Source organism: Microtus oregoni, unplaced genomic scaffold, assembly GCF_018167655.1.
Source record: "Microtus oregoni isolate MIOR12 unplaced genomic scaffold, Mior012 000044F_ref0000062, whole genome shotgun sequence".
Lineage (NCBI taxonomy): Eukaryota > Metazoa > Chordata > Mammalia > Rodentia > Cricetidae > Microtus > Microtus oregoni.
The window spans coordinates 7,732,009-7,750,712 of record NW_024543218.1 but is presented as its reverse complement, the minus strand read 5'-3'; the positions used below and the strand labels follow the sequence as shown (position 1 = coordinate 7,750,712).

At 37.1% G+C, this 18,704-nt stretch overlaps 1 protein-coding gene across 1 annotated transcript in view; it reads right to left on the bottom strand.

Moving 5' to 3' along the window:
* Positions 1–2,184: 2,184 nt before the first annotated feature.
* Positions 2,185–18,704, bottom strand: part of LOC121434783 (zinc finger protein 804B-like) — a 510,352-nt gene continuing 493,832 nt past the window's right edge. The window contains exons 3-4 of the mRNA XM_041633759.1: positions 15,158–15,288; positions 2,185–5,818 (exon numbers count right to left, since the gene is read on the bottom strand). Coding sequence (XP_041489693.1) covers positions 2,185–5,818; positions 15,158–15,288 — 3,765 coding nt within the window. The remainder of the gene's footprint in view (positions 5,819–15,157; positions 15,289–18,704) is intronic.

Genomic DNA, 18,704 nt, shown 5'->3' with positions numbered 1-18,704 from the left:
GTGCTCACATGTGGGCCCATGGATAAATATTTTACAGCCTATCTCTACCATATTTGTGTTTTGTTTAATCTTGGTTCTTGGACAAGGCTCAATGACTTATTATCAAGGGTGAACTCACAGCAAAACTTATCCAATAAATTTGTCATTTAATAGAAAATTGTTCAAATCAATTATCAAATAATTTATGGAATTAATACTAACAGTATAATCCATAAAACTGTGTTTTTAATGGTTCAAATTTAGAATTCAGAATAAGCTTGGAATTCTTTCTGCTTTAGATTTTCAAGGATGCCTTCCTCTAAAGGAAAATGGAAACAAATCCAGAGAGACTGCTGATCTCATTGTCCATTCTCCTGGTATGATGGCTTGTCGCCTTGGAGTCCAAATTATTTTTGTTTAAGAGCAACACCTTTCTGTTGTATGCGGTGGATTATTCACTGAACACTTTAACTGTTTCTAGTGCAAGATGGAGCAGTCATTTCCTAACTATCCACTTACATTGATTTATCTAAGGGTTCAGCAGAAAACTCCCCTGGTTTAACCTTCTGAGCTTCTAGATTGTCTCTAAGGCAATTTAAACGTTAATCAAATGCTCTGTCTTTTCTGTAATAAGACTTTAGTGACTGTTGGGGATTATTCTCTCTTAGCCTTATGCCATCTTTATAACCTAATTGAGGAACTGATTATCCACAATATTTATTATCTATCTTCATATTAATATCTTCACTCTTTTTATTTTTAATATGATTTACCCAAATGCACTACCCTTAATAATTACTTTTGTGAAATTATTAGAAGTATGGGACTTCTTGCTATTTGATAAATATCTTTTTCTTTTTCTATTCCATTTAAATAGGCCAGACTCTGTGCCTTCTCTATTCCAATAGAAGCCCCCATAAACAAATGTTTGGCATTACTTTGGTAAGTATGTTTGTTCTTTATGTCAACATTCACATTTATTTTTTCTCCCCTTCTGCTTTTCTCTTCAGACAAAACCAATCCTTTGATTTTCAACTGCATTGATGACTTGAAGAATGATAATGTTGATCTGTGCAGATGTGAGGAATAATAAAAAGTGATCTATGTGATTCACCTCCAGGAAGTCAAATGCATGTATTCAGTGAAGGCAGATGCCCTCCCCCAAGGCTGAGTAAGAGTCACATTTTATACCAGTGTGCCAAAGGTTCCATCTTCACTTCATTATTAGAGAGAGGCCACCTCCTGTTCTGTGAGTTTTACTTTCTGGAAACCCATTGTTATAGGAAATATGAGTAATACTTTTATAATTATAAGAATATTAAGTCATATACCAAATAGATGACAGTTCACAAACAATACAGGAAGTCAAAATTCTATGAGCCAGGAGGGCTTTTGAATGAATATTTGAAATTCCATGTTTGATAACTTGGCTTATCCTCATAAAACTCATCATTTCTAAGCCTTGTCCTTCTTATTCCTGACCACAAAAAAGTTCTGAGTAGTAAAAAAAAAAAAGTTGAGTTTTTTAGCTCTTATTATATTTGAAATAATTACCAATATGTGTAATATGTTACTGTAAGGAGATTTTATTTTGCATTATCAAATACTAATAACATCTCTTTTATGCTTTCTAATATGAAATTCAAACATTCTTAATTTCTGATGCTATTGATTCATACAAGGTGGTATGAAAATGGTCTCTCACAGAATTCCATTAATTGTAAAGTGAGTTTGTGTACTTGTTTTCAGCTTGCATTAATTAGAATATTTCTTAACTTCCATGAAAAATATGTCAAAAGAAATTATTCTTAATCGTTGGTTCATTTTATTGACATTTTAATATTATCTGACAAATAAAATCCGTATTCATCCATCATTCACTCATCACAGATGGCAAACATAGCCTTCTATTTTTCCTTCATTGTGATGTGCCAGATGTTTTCTTTTACCAATTTTAGTATTAATTAACAACTTATTTCAAACCACTCTTTAATGCTTTCTAGGATTTCCTTCCATAAAATTATTTTTAATTTGCTCTATTGTTTTTGCCAGCACAAGTTCTTAGAATGTTCCCGTTTCTAGTATGAAAACTTAGTTTATGTTTATGTGTGAATTACATTTGGACTAGGAGATGTGATATTAATACATTGTTTTGCAGGTAGTCACGATTGGCATTATTTATTCAAAGATGAGCTGTAATAACTATTAGTTCAAATGGACTGACATATTTAAGGCCTCTTTCATACTATTTAACTGCTGCATCTGGTTGGAACAAGCATGATGGTAAAGATCTTGCCCTTGCAGCACTGGTTGGATTAAAGGGTTCAAATGGAAGAGAGAAGTTGTGGCTGGATTTAAATGAGGACCAAACAATGTGGGGATAAACGCTGCAGGAGGCAGAGTCTGAAATGCTATATGTGATGGGTGAAAGGGGGCAGCAGGAACTAAATGCAGGGGATGTCCTAGAAAAGTAGGGTGTGCAGGGATGATGGTTGGAGCCATGGTTGGAAATGGAAGAGGGCTGAAATGTGTCTGTGGGAACGGGTGGATATGAGCCACTGGGAGGGGGCTGCCGTGTGAGCTGATGGAAGCAGAAACAGCAAAGTGCTGTAGGAAGGTGTGGTGGATGGTGGTGATGGCTGTGTGCTGGTGGACTGGAAGTGTCTGCAAAGCTGAAGGTGGAGAGAAGGCAGTGGGCCCTGCAGCAGGCACAACCCGGAGATGCTTAGACAGGAGCTGTTTCTGCATATGCTGCTGGGCCTGTAGCTGGAGGAGCTTGTACTTGTCTATTTCATCCGGAGAAAATGTTATGGGCTGATGAACTAATGGTGGGGAGAGAGACTTGGGACACCCTTCCAATTCATCTTCCACTTTGTCATGGTTCTGCGTAGTTCTGTCATAGCAAGAGTTTATATTCCCCTCTACATGATTCATAGACACGCTTACATCTTGTAAGTCTAGATTTATCCGGTCCTCTTTGGTCTCTGTTGAATCAGACACACCAGTATATCTATTAGATGGAAAAGCACCAAGGAAATGATTTGGTACTGGGTCACAGCTTTGAAGGAAAGGCTGGACTTCACGAATTGAAGATTTAGATTGCTCTTTCATTGTCTGGTTCTTTTCTCTGCTTGGAGATTGAGAGTCTGTTACTGCGTGATTTATGCCTTTGGGGAGATTGTTATCACATTCAGCATCTGTGAATACAGTAAAATTATTTTTTTGTGAGCTTCCGATTGTGTCTTTGTCAGAAGTCTTATATATTATACTGTCTTTATCATTTCTCCTTTTCCTCAATTGTCTCTTCTCTGAAAAAGGTAAGGCTGTTCTGTTACAGCTCGGTGGTCTAGGTTGCACTGTGGGTTGTGTCTGTGAATGAATCTCTGATTCTTTTAAACAACTGTTTGAAGAAACCTCAAACTTAGTTGCTTGCTCCTGACACTTCTTGGCTTTTATTCTTTCTAAAAGACACTTTGCTGTCAGGGAAGGCCCTTCTCCATCCAAAATGTTTGACTGTGTGGTTTCTGAAGGGCCACCTCCACAGCTCCTAAGAAGGTAGTTGAGAGTCCTCCGGTTGCATGGTCTGCACTTGACTTTTCCCACATCATTAATGTGAAGGCTGGTCAAAGACTTTTGACTTCTCTTGTTTTTGTTTAAGCAGTAAGCTCTCTGTCTCAAATGCGAGCCTGATTTGCTGTGCTGAGGTCCTGGGCCATTAAAGGGTTTTTCACTATTTCTATCAAGCGAAACCTGTGAAATGGAATCACTATTAAAAACTCTTGTGGGTTTCAACCCTTCAAATTGTTGACTTTTACCCAGCTTACATCTCTCTCTGCAGTGACAGTTGCTGTGCTTCGACTGTTTTTTAGTTTTAAGTGAGTCCCATAGTTTACCACTCCTGCCTCTCTGCGCTTCTAACTGAGGACAGCTACTGCTTATTGGGACATTAGACAAGCAGAAGCAACTGTGCTTTCGGTGTTTCCACGTGTGTCTTTCAGTTGAGTCACATTCTGCTCTGCAAACGTAGAGCAAATGACTGCGGCCGGTGCCGTTGGACCGGTGACTTGAGCACGTGTTTCTCCAGCTGGCCACGTTTCTGGGAGATACATCCCGAGGTCTGGGATGGTTGCTCAGAGGTGGCTTTGGGGAAAATCTGTCATAGCTTTGTTTTCCACTTGTAGAAGCCTTGTTGCCCAGGCTGATGCTGCAGGTATTTAGACTCTCACTGATGTCCTTCTCAGGCTCACTGTGGTTCTCTGATGAACAAGGACTAAAATTCCAGGTGCACTGGCTTTGTCCTTCAACCTCTGAATGTGGTGTGCAGGGATTCCGCTTGTGTGTTTTAGTCCTAGAGAGGAGAGGCGAGCGTGAAGGCCTGTCCTGAGCATTGTTTAGAACTGTCCGTTTGTAGCTCTGCCCGTGGACATTTGAAGGTTCTTTGAATTCAGTATCATCAGCATTGTCCTTTCTCATGCCATCTTTTAGAGACAGATTAAGGTAGGCGGACGCTTCAGGACTTTTCATACCCAAGTCTCTCAGACAACCACATTCACTCATACAAGAATCAGAATCATGGTACAAATTGTATTTTTTCGGGAACTTTTCCCAATCTGGGTTAGCTACAATCATCTTTGGCTTCTGAGATTGATTATCTTGGGTTAATTTTTGCTGTTCTTTCATTAAACCTGAGACTTGACTCTCTGTTTTTCGCTTCATTTCCAAAGGCTCCTTCTCCAATTCTTTTTTTACATTCTCTGAATTATGCTCATCCTTCGTGTTGCGAGAAAGTTTGAAGTCAAAATATAGTGGATTACAGCCGTAAGATATACAAGGCTCCGTTCTGGTAAAGAACAGGAGCTCTGTAGGCCACTGTAGAGTGGTGAGTCCATCCTTGCTCTGTACGTGGAGGAAAGGCAATGGTTTGGACTTCACGTCACCTGGACACCCTTCTCTGTAAAGTCTCTGAACACCGTTGCTAACTTTGTCTGCTTCTTGTGAAGCCTTTGCTCTGGCTTCCTTTCTGGAGATAGGATTCAGATGTGTTCTGCTCTTTTGTTCCCTTGACCCTGAAGGTGAAAACTCATTCATACTTTCGCACCAATGGTTATCACTGTGTTTGCAAACATGAAGTTGACTGGAGGATTCATTTGCTTGTTGTGGGTGATTAATGCCGTTTTCTGAAGTTTCCTTTAATGTATTCCTAATTTCTTTCTCTCTGCTGGAAAGAGTAAAATTTCTTTCTGAAAGATGGAGGTTAGACCTAGAGAAAGAAGCATGAATGCCTGAAGAATCTTTCAGCATCTCATTAAGAGATTCATTTTTGTTTTGTGACATTTTAGAATTCATTGAGAAGGTGTTGTTTAGCATGCCCTCCAGATGGCTTGGTGAGATGACACCTTCTTCCTTAGTAAGGTGTGAATCGTCATTTGCAAACCTGCAACACATGCATTCCTCTACTGTTTGTTTGACTTTATAGGCGGGTGACTTGTTACACTCATGCGTGTCTTCTGTGTTCTCACTGAAAACTGAGGCTGAGGATTCTAATTTTAGATAAGCTTTTTTTGAAAATGAAAACGAAACTCCTGTCCTGTGATTTGCACTGCCGAGATCTGAAGACGTTTGTGTTATCCACCGCCTGTCTGCTTGCAGTTGTTGTCGGTTATGCGTAGCAAATCGCTGCTTGTCCATGGTGCTTCTGGGGAGGGTCTTTCCCTTGAGAAGAAGGGTGCTCTTCATGCAGGAGACCTTTCTGCCATTCTTAACAGGAAAAATTCCCTGCTGGAGCTGCTTTTCCATGGCTATCCTGGGGGCTTTGTATGCTGGTCCATTTCCAGAAACACTGTAAATAAAGTAAATATTTAAATGAGTAGGACATTAGCGTTGGAATCAAATCTACATGCAAACAACATTCCATAGTATTTCTATAGTGGGTTGCTTTAATATTTATTGGTGAACATAATTTTCTATAAAACCACCGTTTTATCATTACGTACAAGACAGTATTACTGCTATATAGTTACACTGAAGTGCTCTGTTTAATTCTGTTATTTAGAAATGTAAAAAGCAATAATATGTAACTATCTTATATGAAAGCTTCAAAACAAACGGAAATAAGAGCATTTATATCACAATATAGTCTGTAGAACCTATGATCTTTGCAAATAGAGCTTTAACATGTTTCATGCTCTTCTAAACAGCACCTTCACATTCGGTAAGAAATTGAAATCTGCGGAGTGGAAAAAGAGTTTAATTTGATTTTTCAGCATCGTTAGCATTCACTGTTTAACCCTTCAATATCAAAGGTCTTTCCGGTTCACTTCTGCTGAAGTAAGGAGCTTTTGTCCTTACTTTTGTCAGCAGCTAGAGAGCCCAGCAGCAGGCAGTGGTGTGTTCAGGCAGGCTCAGCATTCCCAGGGCATTCCCCAGGATTTTACCGTTGTGTCTCTTGCTTCTTCCTCACCACAACAACTTTATGCCAATTGTGTATTCTTTGTCTTTTGAGGTTTTCCAAGATTGTTGATTTAGTTAAAGTTCGTTAGTGATTCAAAAAGAAAGCAGAAAATAAACATACAGAGGCTAGGAACTTTTAAGATAAAATTAGTGTCTTCACACTTTCTCAGTTACCTCTTTCCAGCAGTGATGCTGATGCTGACTGAGGAAAAGCAATGCTAGTTCATCACTTCTTTAATATCTTATTTGAAATGGCATTCAGTTGCTAGTTCTTTGTCCATGTGCCTGGACCAATGTCTATCCTGCTTTCTATCTTAGACTTTCATTGTGACGCATTTGTTTCTTGACTATAAAATATTAAAATGGATGTCCTTAAAACACATCACTTAAATTTTGAAGTATTAACTGTCCTTCAGTTTTCAATGCTTAGCATCACCCACCCACACAAAAATGCAGCTTGCAGACGTCCTCACAGAATCTTCCTTTCGCAGAATCTTCCTTTCGCAGAATCTTCCTTTCGCCGCAGAGACTATCGCAGAAATCCACACCTGGTCTAAATTTAGAGAACAAGTGACTGTGGGTTATCAAACTCACCTTGGTACACCTATAGTACAACCTACACTCAAGAAAAATCACAGAAGCAGGAGTATAGATTGCAGGAGCCAGAGGATCAGAGAGCCTGCTGTGGGATACTGTTGTAGAAGGTCACTTGTTTGTTCCCGGCTGCTCAGCCCCAAAATAACCACACAGAAACTGTATTAATTGCAATACTGTTCAGCCAATAGCTTAAGTATATTTCTGGCTAACTCATATCCTAAACTAACCCATCTCCATTTATCTCCATGTGGGATAAATTTCCATCCAGTGTCTGTCTCCAGTGGTGGCTATGTGGCTTCTCCTGACTCCGCCTTTTTTCTCCCAGCATTCAATTTAATTTTCTCTGCCTAACTCTACTCTATCCTATGACAGACCAAGGCAGATTCTTGAATCACTAAACAATCATTTTCACAGCACACAGAGGGAAATTCCACTTCACCTCCCCTTTCTATTTAAGTAAAAAGAAAGGTTTTAACTTTAACATAGTAAAATTACATATAACAAGATAGGTATCAGCCAAGAGTTATAGTTACAATATTTATATCTACTTTATCTTTAATTATAACTAAGGAAAATTGTAATTATAACTATCTATACTTAACTCCATCAAAGACTCCAGGAGTATATAATATTACCTAAGTAAATAGGAAGTGCATTGTAAGCAAGTTCCAAAACTCTAGAATTGACAGAGACATCTTGCTGCCTGGAAAATCACCCAAAGTTCTTCTGTACGGTAGAGGCATCCATCTTCAGCCTACAGGCCCATAGTGTCTGGCAGACTTTTCCATGAAGCAGGGATTTTTAAAGACAGTTCTGCCTATATTGGCAGTGCCAGTCACTTTTTGCTGTGTCCTGCAGAATGTCTCACAGACTCTTTCATGAAGCAGAAACCCCGAACGACTGTCTCACCTTCTTTAGGCAACTTCAGCAGTCATCTCTCCATGGGTCCTGCATGTCCAGCTCACACAGCATAACATCAAGTAGTCCAGGCAAGAGCAGTTTCTTGTTCAAATGGCTAGTAAACTCCATAAGAAGTCTCTTCAATGCCCATCTTCCTATTGAAGTTATTGGTGTTTCCAGGAGCAGATGTGTCTTGTTATTAAAACATTTTAAAAACCATATTCTGAAGGTCTCTGAAAGATTTAAAGTCTCTGAAAGATTTGAAGAATACCTATCTAACTGAAATATAGCTCTATATTTCCAGAAAACCTAACTGTCTATAAACTTGATTATTATTGATGACTATTTATTAACCTATATTTCTTAATTTTTAAATGAGCTACACAAACACAATATCTTAATCAAGATCAGAAACACACACACACACACACACACACACACACACACACATATATATATATATATGAACAAAATTGAGCTTAAATTTGTATCAACAAACCAAGATCCATACCAATGCAAATCTCTATAGCACATCCCTTTTTGTAAACAATCATTTAGGGAATTTGTTGTTCTCTCCAAACTGCTTCCTGCTTTTTGCTGAGTGAAATAATTTTTGCAGAAGTGTTCACAATGATCTTTCAGGGTTTTGGTCCATCAAACTACTATAGCCTAGAATAAATCCATAGGTTCTCATCCTCTGTGGAAACAAAAGAAGAACCTCTTTTCAAAAGCAACATATCCTTACACCCAAATTTTGAAGACAAATACCTTTAAGGTATGTATGTTGGTTACTTAGCTCCTTCACAGTCAAAAAGTTCAAAGAAAACACATTAATATACATAATCCAGACTCTCTGTGTATATTCCATCTTTATGTAGGTTATTTTTCTTACTCTATTACTTTTTCTACAAGTTTAATATTTATTATCTTTACTCATTTAATCTATGACTTTCTGTATTATATTACACTTACTGTCTCTATACTCTTTTTCTTCTATCTCCCAAGCCTATGTACATTTTTAAAACACACTGTGTCTCATTTAGAGGTCTTTTATGACTGAATCTGTCTTCATTGTGTATCTGTAATCCGTTTCTGACCAGGATGGCTTCTTAAAATGCTAAGTCCTTCTTAAAAACCTAAGTGGCAGCATTGCTAGGGCAAATAAGGCCCTGCTTGCTTGCTCTGCCCAGTCTAGCATGACAGAGCTGTTTACTGCCTCTGAGAGCCATGTACATTGCTCCATTTTTAGACACAGGGCAGGTCTATGCTGCCATTAAGCAAGTTTTATCACTCTGCTCACAGAACCCATTTAAATGCTACATAGCTGGATCTCCCGAAAGAGCCAGAGTTCATGCTGGCATCACGGTCCAGGAAGCCACCTTTTTAAAACCCTGGTTGTTTTTCTGGTACTGCAGAATCAGAAAAACCTCTCTTAAAAGAACTGCAGCTTTAAGTCCTGCTTACTCTGTTTTGTTTTGTATTGTTTTGTTGTTTATTTTGGTTTTTTTTTTTTTTTTTTGGTGCCTAGAATTTCTTTCCAAACTCTCTCAGGTTTTAAGTGGATTTTACTTGGCCATGTTGGTGCCTATTTGTTGTATAAATGTTGTACAAAATGTTGGCCTTCTACAACAGGATACTGTGCTCTAGAAATGACAGAGAAACTGTTTCCAACAAATCTCAACAATATGGCTGCACAAATAACCCTTATATAATGACAGCAGTTGACATGTCAATATGAATGGGGAAATTGGATAAGACTCTACCTTAGATAAAACAGTACAGGCCATCAGTGACTTCTGCAAAGGGAGAATCTGTTTTCTGAAAGGAAAACTCCCCTGGCATGTTATCCATGCCGAGTCATCAGTCTTAAACATAAGGAGTCTTAATGTACTCAGCATACATACTGGTACTCTACTGCCTGTCATCTTTTGCTTTAGTTGAAAGATAATTTTTGGTATTCAAAGTTTCCTTTACTAACATTATTTTGTTTTTATAGTATTAGAACCTTTTATTTTATCCACTCTTGTGGATTTTCAGTTACAAACAATAATTTTAGCCATTATTTATTTCACAATTTTGTGAGATTGTCATTCTCATGAATGGGTGGATAAAGTATATTCCATTATTGTCTGGAAATGAAATTTAGGAATTTTATGAAACAGTGACTTTTCTTGAATTTTTTTTTTATGGAACAACTTTCCATCCCTGACACAATAATCCTCTTGTTTTGATAACATCATCACACTTTTCCAAATGGTGTATGTAATGTTTTTAGTAGGGAGAAGTATGAAACACAACATTTGGGCTATGGAATTTTATTCCAACACAAAGAAAAGTCCAAAAGGGTCTGTTGAAGTTTTATTGCAACCTGGACAAAGAAAGACAAGGAACAACATTGTGACTGAATATTTTTCTTGGTGACAGATAGCTCTCTATATTTGTTCTGTTTTTTTTTTTTTTTTTGATTAAGCAGTATCCATGTTATCTAATTGATAAGTTTGCTTCTTCTGGAAAGTCAATCAATTTTCTGTCACTGGTATTATGCTCTAGAGAAAGTATTCAAATGCTAAGGAGGGAATATTAGCATTTCTTCTTCCGGATTTCAATAAAATGTACATATTTTAGTATTTTAAAATTTAATTTAAATTTCATTTAATTTTAAAATAGAAATTCAGTTAGTTGTTTGAATATGTGCGTAGAAGAATGTGGGTAGGTAGACCATGGTGCACATGAGGATGTCAAATAGACATGTGCAAATGATGTGAAATAGTTGCTATAACAAAACCCATTGACACATTTACCACACCTAATTACCTGTGTGTATATGTATGTGTGTGTGAAAAACAACTTAAGGTTATCCATCTTAGCAAATTTCAAGTAAAGACTACAATATTGCTACGTATAGTCTTTAGTCTCTATATTAGATCTCAAAATTTCTATGATTGTGTGTTGGCCTCTCACTTCCCTATCTTTTCATCCCTAGCAAGGAATGCTCCTATTTCTATAATTTTTCATAGTTTAAACATTTGTTAAAACTTTCTGATTTCATCTTTGAAGCTATCTTTAGTGTCAATGATTGTAAAATAATGACTTTTATTTGCAAAACCTAGTATTTGTAATACCTAATTGTTTAACTCTTACTATTGTATTGTTCATCTCAATACTGTCCCCAGTTTCAAAAGTAACATTATAAATATAGGACTTGCTTCTATGGGAAAAATATATATTGCAACATAAAAAGGTACGTACCAAATAGAATGATATTTTTTGTGTTATATTATGTTTCTTATATGGGGAACTTCTGTTTTCAGAATCAATATCACTAACATTTTTTTTCAAATGCTTCAAAAACACCCTTAATATTGTACTGTACTTACATTATTTTTTTTTTGCATATAAGTTTATACTCAGAAGTGAGTGCCTCCCAATGCAATAGATGGTTTTACTGGAGACTCAGGCTGAATGAAGGTATCCAAGAGAAAATCAAAGCTGTCTGCCCTGTATGAAACTCATAGCCAGTTTCCAGTCAATATTTGTTTATATGTTGGATTCAAGTGTTCTCAATAATGATAACTCATCTTTATTTTCTGCATGAAGAATCATGTTATTTGGATTGTTCTACACAGATAGCATCAGTTCCTACAGGGTTAATTGTAAGATGCTGGGAGCCGGATGCTAGTAAATATGGTAAAACGGGCACAGAAAGAAGCACTAAATACTCACGAAAGGCCTTCACGACAGGGCCAGAATAGCTTGGCTTTTCAGCAAATGTGAGTAAGACTAGTGGACCAAAGGCACATTATTCAGGAAAGGGGCCACGGTATGTTTAATTGTTATTTTTGTATCATGCATCACTCCTGCTGCAACAAAGAAAATATTTTAGAACTTTAAGTTACTTCTCTGGAGCCACAAGGCTGCTTAAGCAAATAGAGCAGTTGGGTAGTAATAGAAAGGAAGAAATAATCTTCATGATTTGAAATTCTTTGTCCAAAAACTGAACACTTTTCTTTTCCAATAGGATACATTATGGCCTATAGAGTGGTTATAGTTGAATGTGTTTGGTACATAAGGTTGCCTGACAGATACCCTAATATTTTTATGTTTAAAACAATCTTATTTTACATACCAATCTCCTTTACCTCTTGTCCCTCCACACCTACCACTTTCTTCCTAACCCCACACCCACATCCGCTCTTCAGAGAGGATGATGCCTCCCATGGGGAGTCAGTAACTATCTGTCAAATCACTAGAGGCAGGACTAAGGCCTTCCCCAAGTATCTAGGCTGAGCAAGGTATCCCTCCATAGGGATACCTCAAAGAGCCAATTCAGGCACTAGGGATAAATACTGGTTCCACTGACAGTGGCCCCACAAACTTCTCAAGCCACACAACTGTCGCCCACATACAGAGGGCCTAATTCTGTCTTATGCAGGCTTTTTATCTGTAAGTTTATAGTCAGTGAGCTCTCACTTGTTTGAGACAGTTGTTTCTGTAGATTTCCCCATCATGATCTTGGCCCTTTTGCTCATAATAAATGCTCCTCCCTCTCTATAACTGGACTTCAGGAGTTTTGCCCAGTGCTTAGCTATGGATCTCTATATCTGCTTCCATCAGTTACTGGATGAAGGTTCTATGATGACAATTAAGATCAGATTACATCAATCAGATTACAGGGGAAGGACAGTTAAGGTACCCTTTTAACTGTTGCTTAGATTCTTAATTGGGGTCATCCTTGTAGATTCCTGGGGATTTCCCTGGTGCCTGGTTTCTTGCTAATCCCATAATGGCTCCTTCTATCAAGGTATCTCTTTCCTTGCTCTCCCTCTGTTCTTCAGCCAACTCGACCTTCTTGATCCCTCATATTCTCCTCCCCACTCCCTTTGTCCCCTTCCCACTCCTCTACAACTCTTACCCCTTCCACAATGCTGCCCATTATTAAGGAGTTCTTGTTTACTTTCTCTACCCTGGTGGATCCATGTATGTCTCTCCTAGGGCTCTTCTTGTTTCCCGTCTTGGGATTGTGGACTATTGGCTGGTTATCCAATAGTTGTTTTTTGTCTAATATCTACTTATAAGTGAGTACATACTGTGTTTGACTTTCTGTAGTCTGGATTGCCTCACTCTCTGAAAATTTCAAGATGTCATTGTGTTTTACCCCTGAGTAGTACTCCATTTGTGACTGTACCACTGCCACTGGCATCAAGATTCCTCTGATCTTCTCTGATTCTTTCACTGGGGGCAGGGATGTAGATGTATAGTTACTGTCACAGTAAAGACAACCACAGTGATGCTTGGACGGTAACTCAGATGTGCTGCTGAACAAGGCAAAAATGGTCTGTGAAGATCGGTTTTGAGGATTTCTTTCTTTCCCAAGTATTGTGATTTGATCTACTGTTTCCTATACTAATCATGCAGGAACTGAAATGGGATTTGGATGTTTTCCTGTATGCTACACTAATGAACACAGGACACACTCTTCTAAGGTTGTGCCAACAGGTCTGATTGGGCTAATAAAGAGCTGAATGGCCAAATGAGTCAAGAGAAAGAATAGGTGGGGCTGGCAGGCAGAGAGAATAAATAGAAGGAATGAAAGAAGAGAAAATGAGAAAGGGAGAAGAGGACTCCAGGGTCCAGCCACCCAACCAGACACAGAATGAAAAGGAGAGAAAAGATATATGAAAATAGAGAAAGATAAAATCCCAGAGGCAAAAGTTAAAGAAAAGGTGGCAAGAAATAAAAAAAAGCGAAGGCTAAGCATTTGAAAGTAGTAAAAAGCCTGTGTGTGTTTGTGTGTGTTTGTGTGTGTGTGTGTGTGTGTGTGTGTGTGTATTTATTTAGTAGCTGGGTGGTAGGTTCCTCAAAAGAGAGTGAAAACAACCAAAAATATTTTGGTGTTCCAAAGTGGGACTAAAAACAAAGCAAAACAAAAACTACACTGTATATAAGTAAATATTGGTTATTTGTCATTATATTTTCCAATGACCAGATTTGAAGTCTAATATTTTATGGTAATATAAACAAACTATTTACTCTTGTTATTTTATATTGTATTCCATTTAAATTCTTACAGAGCTATAAATTCGTAATTCACCAGGTTGCTGTAAACCGTATTAATTAATTATATTATTGTTATACATTATGGTTCATATTAGCACAATTCACAATCTGCAAAGTTAATTGCATTCCAGTAACAACTTTGAATCATTCAGTGGCTGCAAGCTCTTTTAAGACTGTCAATTTTCAGTTACAAGTATGTATTAGTGTAATGCTTGTTATGGTATAATTATCAATTAAAATGGCACTGTGCAGTAAATTTAACTACATTAATTATATTTTGTTTGTCTGCCAGACAATGTTAGCATCTTTTATGCCACAATCAAGTGTGAACAAGGGAATATACAGGACATGTATTTTCCACCCCAAAGGTGCATTGCTATTTATAGCTTAAAAAACTGTCATTGTGGCTGCCTGAAGCAGAACAGTGTTTGCCAGACAAGGTGTCAAAGTTAAATACATGAATACACAGCAGCTGGAACTGCAAGTAGAATCTTTGCACAAGATCGAGCCAGTCATCTTCCCAACTTGGATTGGAGAGGAGCCCATGAGGAGTTATTGATAGTTGCTGGTTACTGGGGTAGGAAGAGTGGGTTTTCTTCAGAGATCTGGGTCCTATGAAAACATCCATCCTTGTTCCAATAGATTAAAAAATGGTCCCCAAACATGTTCACAGGCAGTCCCATATAGTAAGTATTTAAACATAAATGTATATGTGTGTATAGAGGGAACACACAAAGTTGGTAAGGAAAGGTGGGAGGGGTCAGAGGACTTGGAGGGGAGGGAATGGAGGTTACATTTGATTCAACATTTATACTATAAACACATATGCATGTATGAATATTAAATAAAATATTTTAAAAGTTATTATTATAAAACTTAAATTACTGAGGAATTATGTAAGAATAAGTCAAGCTGGAACAGATGACCATTTATACAATTGGTTCTTGCATCACTTCTATAAACAGTTTAAAAAAGTTAACAGCACTGGCAAGAAAAAAATCAAATGACAAAATGAATAATTTACAAAACATTACCTATTAAGAATTTGCCTTCAAGCATGTTTGTTGATAAATGTTAATTTTATATTGTTACAGGGAACCAAATAGAGTAACTCCTGAGACTTTCCAGGAGCTGGGAGAAGCATCATGGACCATCAGACTCCTCTGCCTCTTACCATTCAGATTGCTGCCTCAGCTCAGCCAGCTGATGGAGTCGCTTAAGTGCTTTTTCTTGCTTCTTCTCATTCTTCCATGACTTGGAAGCTACATTTCGAGCGAATTCTCGTTGCTTTAATTCTTTCAATCGCTATATAAAAAATAAAACAGAAAGGATACGATGGTTAAGTAAAACAAGCTTTTCTGTCTGCAAGTCTTTATTAAACATGATCCTGAATGTAAAGGTGTCTTTTGGGATATGGAGAGTAAAAGCATTTTCTCCGAGATAAATTTAGTAGATAACTGCAGTTGTCAGCTAGGTTGTTCCTCAAAGCTTGTCAAAATCAACCTCAGAGTGTGATGCAAAGCTGGGACCCAGTCCTGGGTGGAATCACCCTGTCCACACAGCTGAGTCATTTGTGTCGGTGAGAGGGAAAACCAAATTCATGTGCCATATGCAAAGGGGGGGGGGAGGCCAGAGTTTAAGTTTTCTTACTTAGTTCCTCCCTATGAAGATGATGATGATTAAACAGACTGTGGAATGAACTTCTCTCGGTAAACTGCTTTGATTACGAAATGCTAGTTCCAGGTGGGATTTAAAAGTCAGCTCTAGTTGGAGATACAAACTAAATGCAGAGAAGGATGTGAAGAAGTGGTCAGGAATTAAAACTCAGAGTAGCGCTTTGGCCTTTCCTCATTTAAACAATCCTGAAACGATTAGTCTCTGAAACAACTGGTTTATACCCAGATTAGATGCTTCCTATTACCTGTTTTGATCTCTTTTTCAGAAACTGCCAGACAGCATACCTACTAATGTTGAATGAATTGAGAAACAGACACCATCAAATGAACATCTTGAAACTTGGGGTTTAATGCAGAATTACCAGAAGATTAGCCTCTCTGAACCCACACAAGATGTTAAATAGTCTAAAATCTGTGTCTGATTTTAATTGTTCATGTAAGGTATCAAGATCCTCCTAAGGTAAGAAAAAAAATCTATATACTGTCATTAATCTGGTTGCAGAGTATTTCCTACACATAAAGCAAAGTCCAAAATCTCTAATGATCATTAGCTTCATTCACGAAAGGAATGTTGTCATGGAAGATGGTGGCTAGGTAACCATAGCTAAACTCAATCCTAAAGGACATTGACCAGCCTTTCTAAAGGAGAATACTCAAAGTACAAAGAATAAAAGGGGCATAGAATTGGCAACAGTCACAGGGAAGACAGTAGATTCAATCTAAATTCAATTTTTGTTAATACTTTGGATAGTTCTAAAAAACAGAAAAAAGAAATAGAGCAAGGAAAATAAAAGCCCCAAGAATTAAATTAAACATTTTTGTTTTCAGAAAACAAAACAAAAATCAACAAAACAGATCTATAGTTTCCAAGTACATTAGGATGTGACCAATGAATGAGATGATAGCCTTGGTTGGTTATAAGTAGAAAATCAAGTTAATAAGATCTCTATATCTGATGTTATACTTCCTCAGACTCCACATACTTTATATTCTAGGATTATAGTGAATACTTACCTTATGAAAAAAAGAGAAATGTCAAACTAAATTAATGCATATACACAATCACATAAAATATACATATGTGTTGTTTATGAGAAAAATAAAATAGCTGAAAGTAAAAGTAAGTTTCAATATTTTAGCAAGCAAAATATTTCTTAATATTTGTTTTTATTGTTTTCTAATAAAAATATTCCATATTTATTTAATATTCGATGTTACCAGCACATAAAACTTGTATACTTGGGAAAGTTGATTCATTTATTGATATTGATCCTTCAAGATTAGAACAGTATTTGAAACTTGGGTGTATATTTGTTTCTTCCATTAGTCCCACAATTCTAAGATACTTCATTTTTAATTAGAGAAATTATCATGTTTTCATTAAGTCTCATCTTACAATAAATAAATGCTTTAAGTTTCTCTTATGAAGTACAATTATTTTCTTTTTCACAAAGAAAGATAATTACACCCATATGACTTATAAGAAAATGCTCAGTTTCTTAGTTTTAAATAGCACACAAACACTCTTTTGAAGTCCACAAGAATAATTCAGATAGTTCCTGCTATAAAAGTGAAAAATTTTGTAGGAACAAAGAACCTGAAAAGATGAATTTTGTATAACATCTAGGTAAATTTAGCTCAGCCAGTTGTGAGTGCTCAAGCTTACCCAGAGAAAGGGAGGGAGGGAAGGACGGATGGATGAACAAACAGAAAGAGTGGGAAGGAAGTAACCATGTAAGGAACTAAGAACTAGGTCTTACCTCCCACCTAAGACCTCAAACTATTCATGTTCCAAGACAACTGAGAAAATTTATGATGAACTGAGTAAAGAACTCAGGAAACTCTTTCTCAGCAGAGTAATTATCTCTGTTGAGTACTCTATTGGACTTATCCAATACATGGTAAAAGCAAGGAATAAAAGAATAACTGATTACAAGTTCATTACCCGAATGATAGGTAATTATAAAACAAACAAACAACAAAGAAGAGAGATAACTGAACTAAAGACCTTTGGAAAAATGTCCTAAGAAAACCCATTACTCTACAAATTTCCTAAAATAAGTATACATACATATTTTAAGAGTTTAAATGGAGTTACAAAGGAATGGGGCCTGTGCACAGGGCTCTCACTAGACACAACAGGCTAACAAATAGTCCAATGACAGGGGTGGCTACAGTTTTGAGAGTTGTTGTGCAGCAGGACCCATATATTCCCACATATTAGTCTATTGCCATTGGTCTGGGTTACCATCTAGAACGTGACAGAAAACCTCTATTGCTAAAGATATCACAACTTGAATCATAGAATATAAAGAAATAAAGCTCCTACTAACCTAGAAGCTTCATCCCTGCTGGCTTGCTTTCATAGTTCTGAAAGATGCTATGAACACTACCAATAAGAATAAATATCCACCTTATTCTGCTGTCATATCTTTAACTATGATGATAATTGGCATGGTAAGGTATACCTACTGGTGCAAATGTGGGACAAAAGTTATGAAAGTCAACAAACATTTTCTGATTGAATTCATGATCAGCTCTACAAGATGGAATCTATATATAACATCCTGACTGAGGCCAAGAACTTTTGACTAAATAGATAGGCACTAGGAAGAACTTGCTGTTATTCTGCTAAATGGATGTAGTATTAAATTGCCTTGTAATGACTTATTGCTATACCCATGGACTAGTTCACTTGTCAATCTTCATCAAGGACTCTCCTTCTTATGACAAATACTTATTAACACAGAGAACCACATTTGCTCAAGTTGCAGAAAGTAAGAGTAGAACATTTGTATCATAACCCAATCTACAAGGCTTGGGGATCATCACAAACAGGGGAAGAAAGTATTCTAATATCCAAAGGCAGTGGCTGATAACAACCATTTTTTTTGGACATGACAAGGTAGTTGCAGATATGAATTCAGAGAAGTTCTGATAGCATACCGAAGACCTGGACAATCTTAAGTCAAATAAAATCCCAGCATGGAGTTGTGAATTAGGTATAAAGTTCAAGCCCTAGCCAATGAGCTATTGACATTGGTT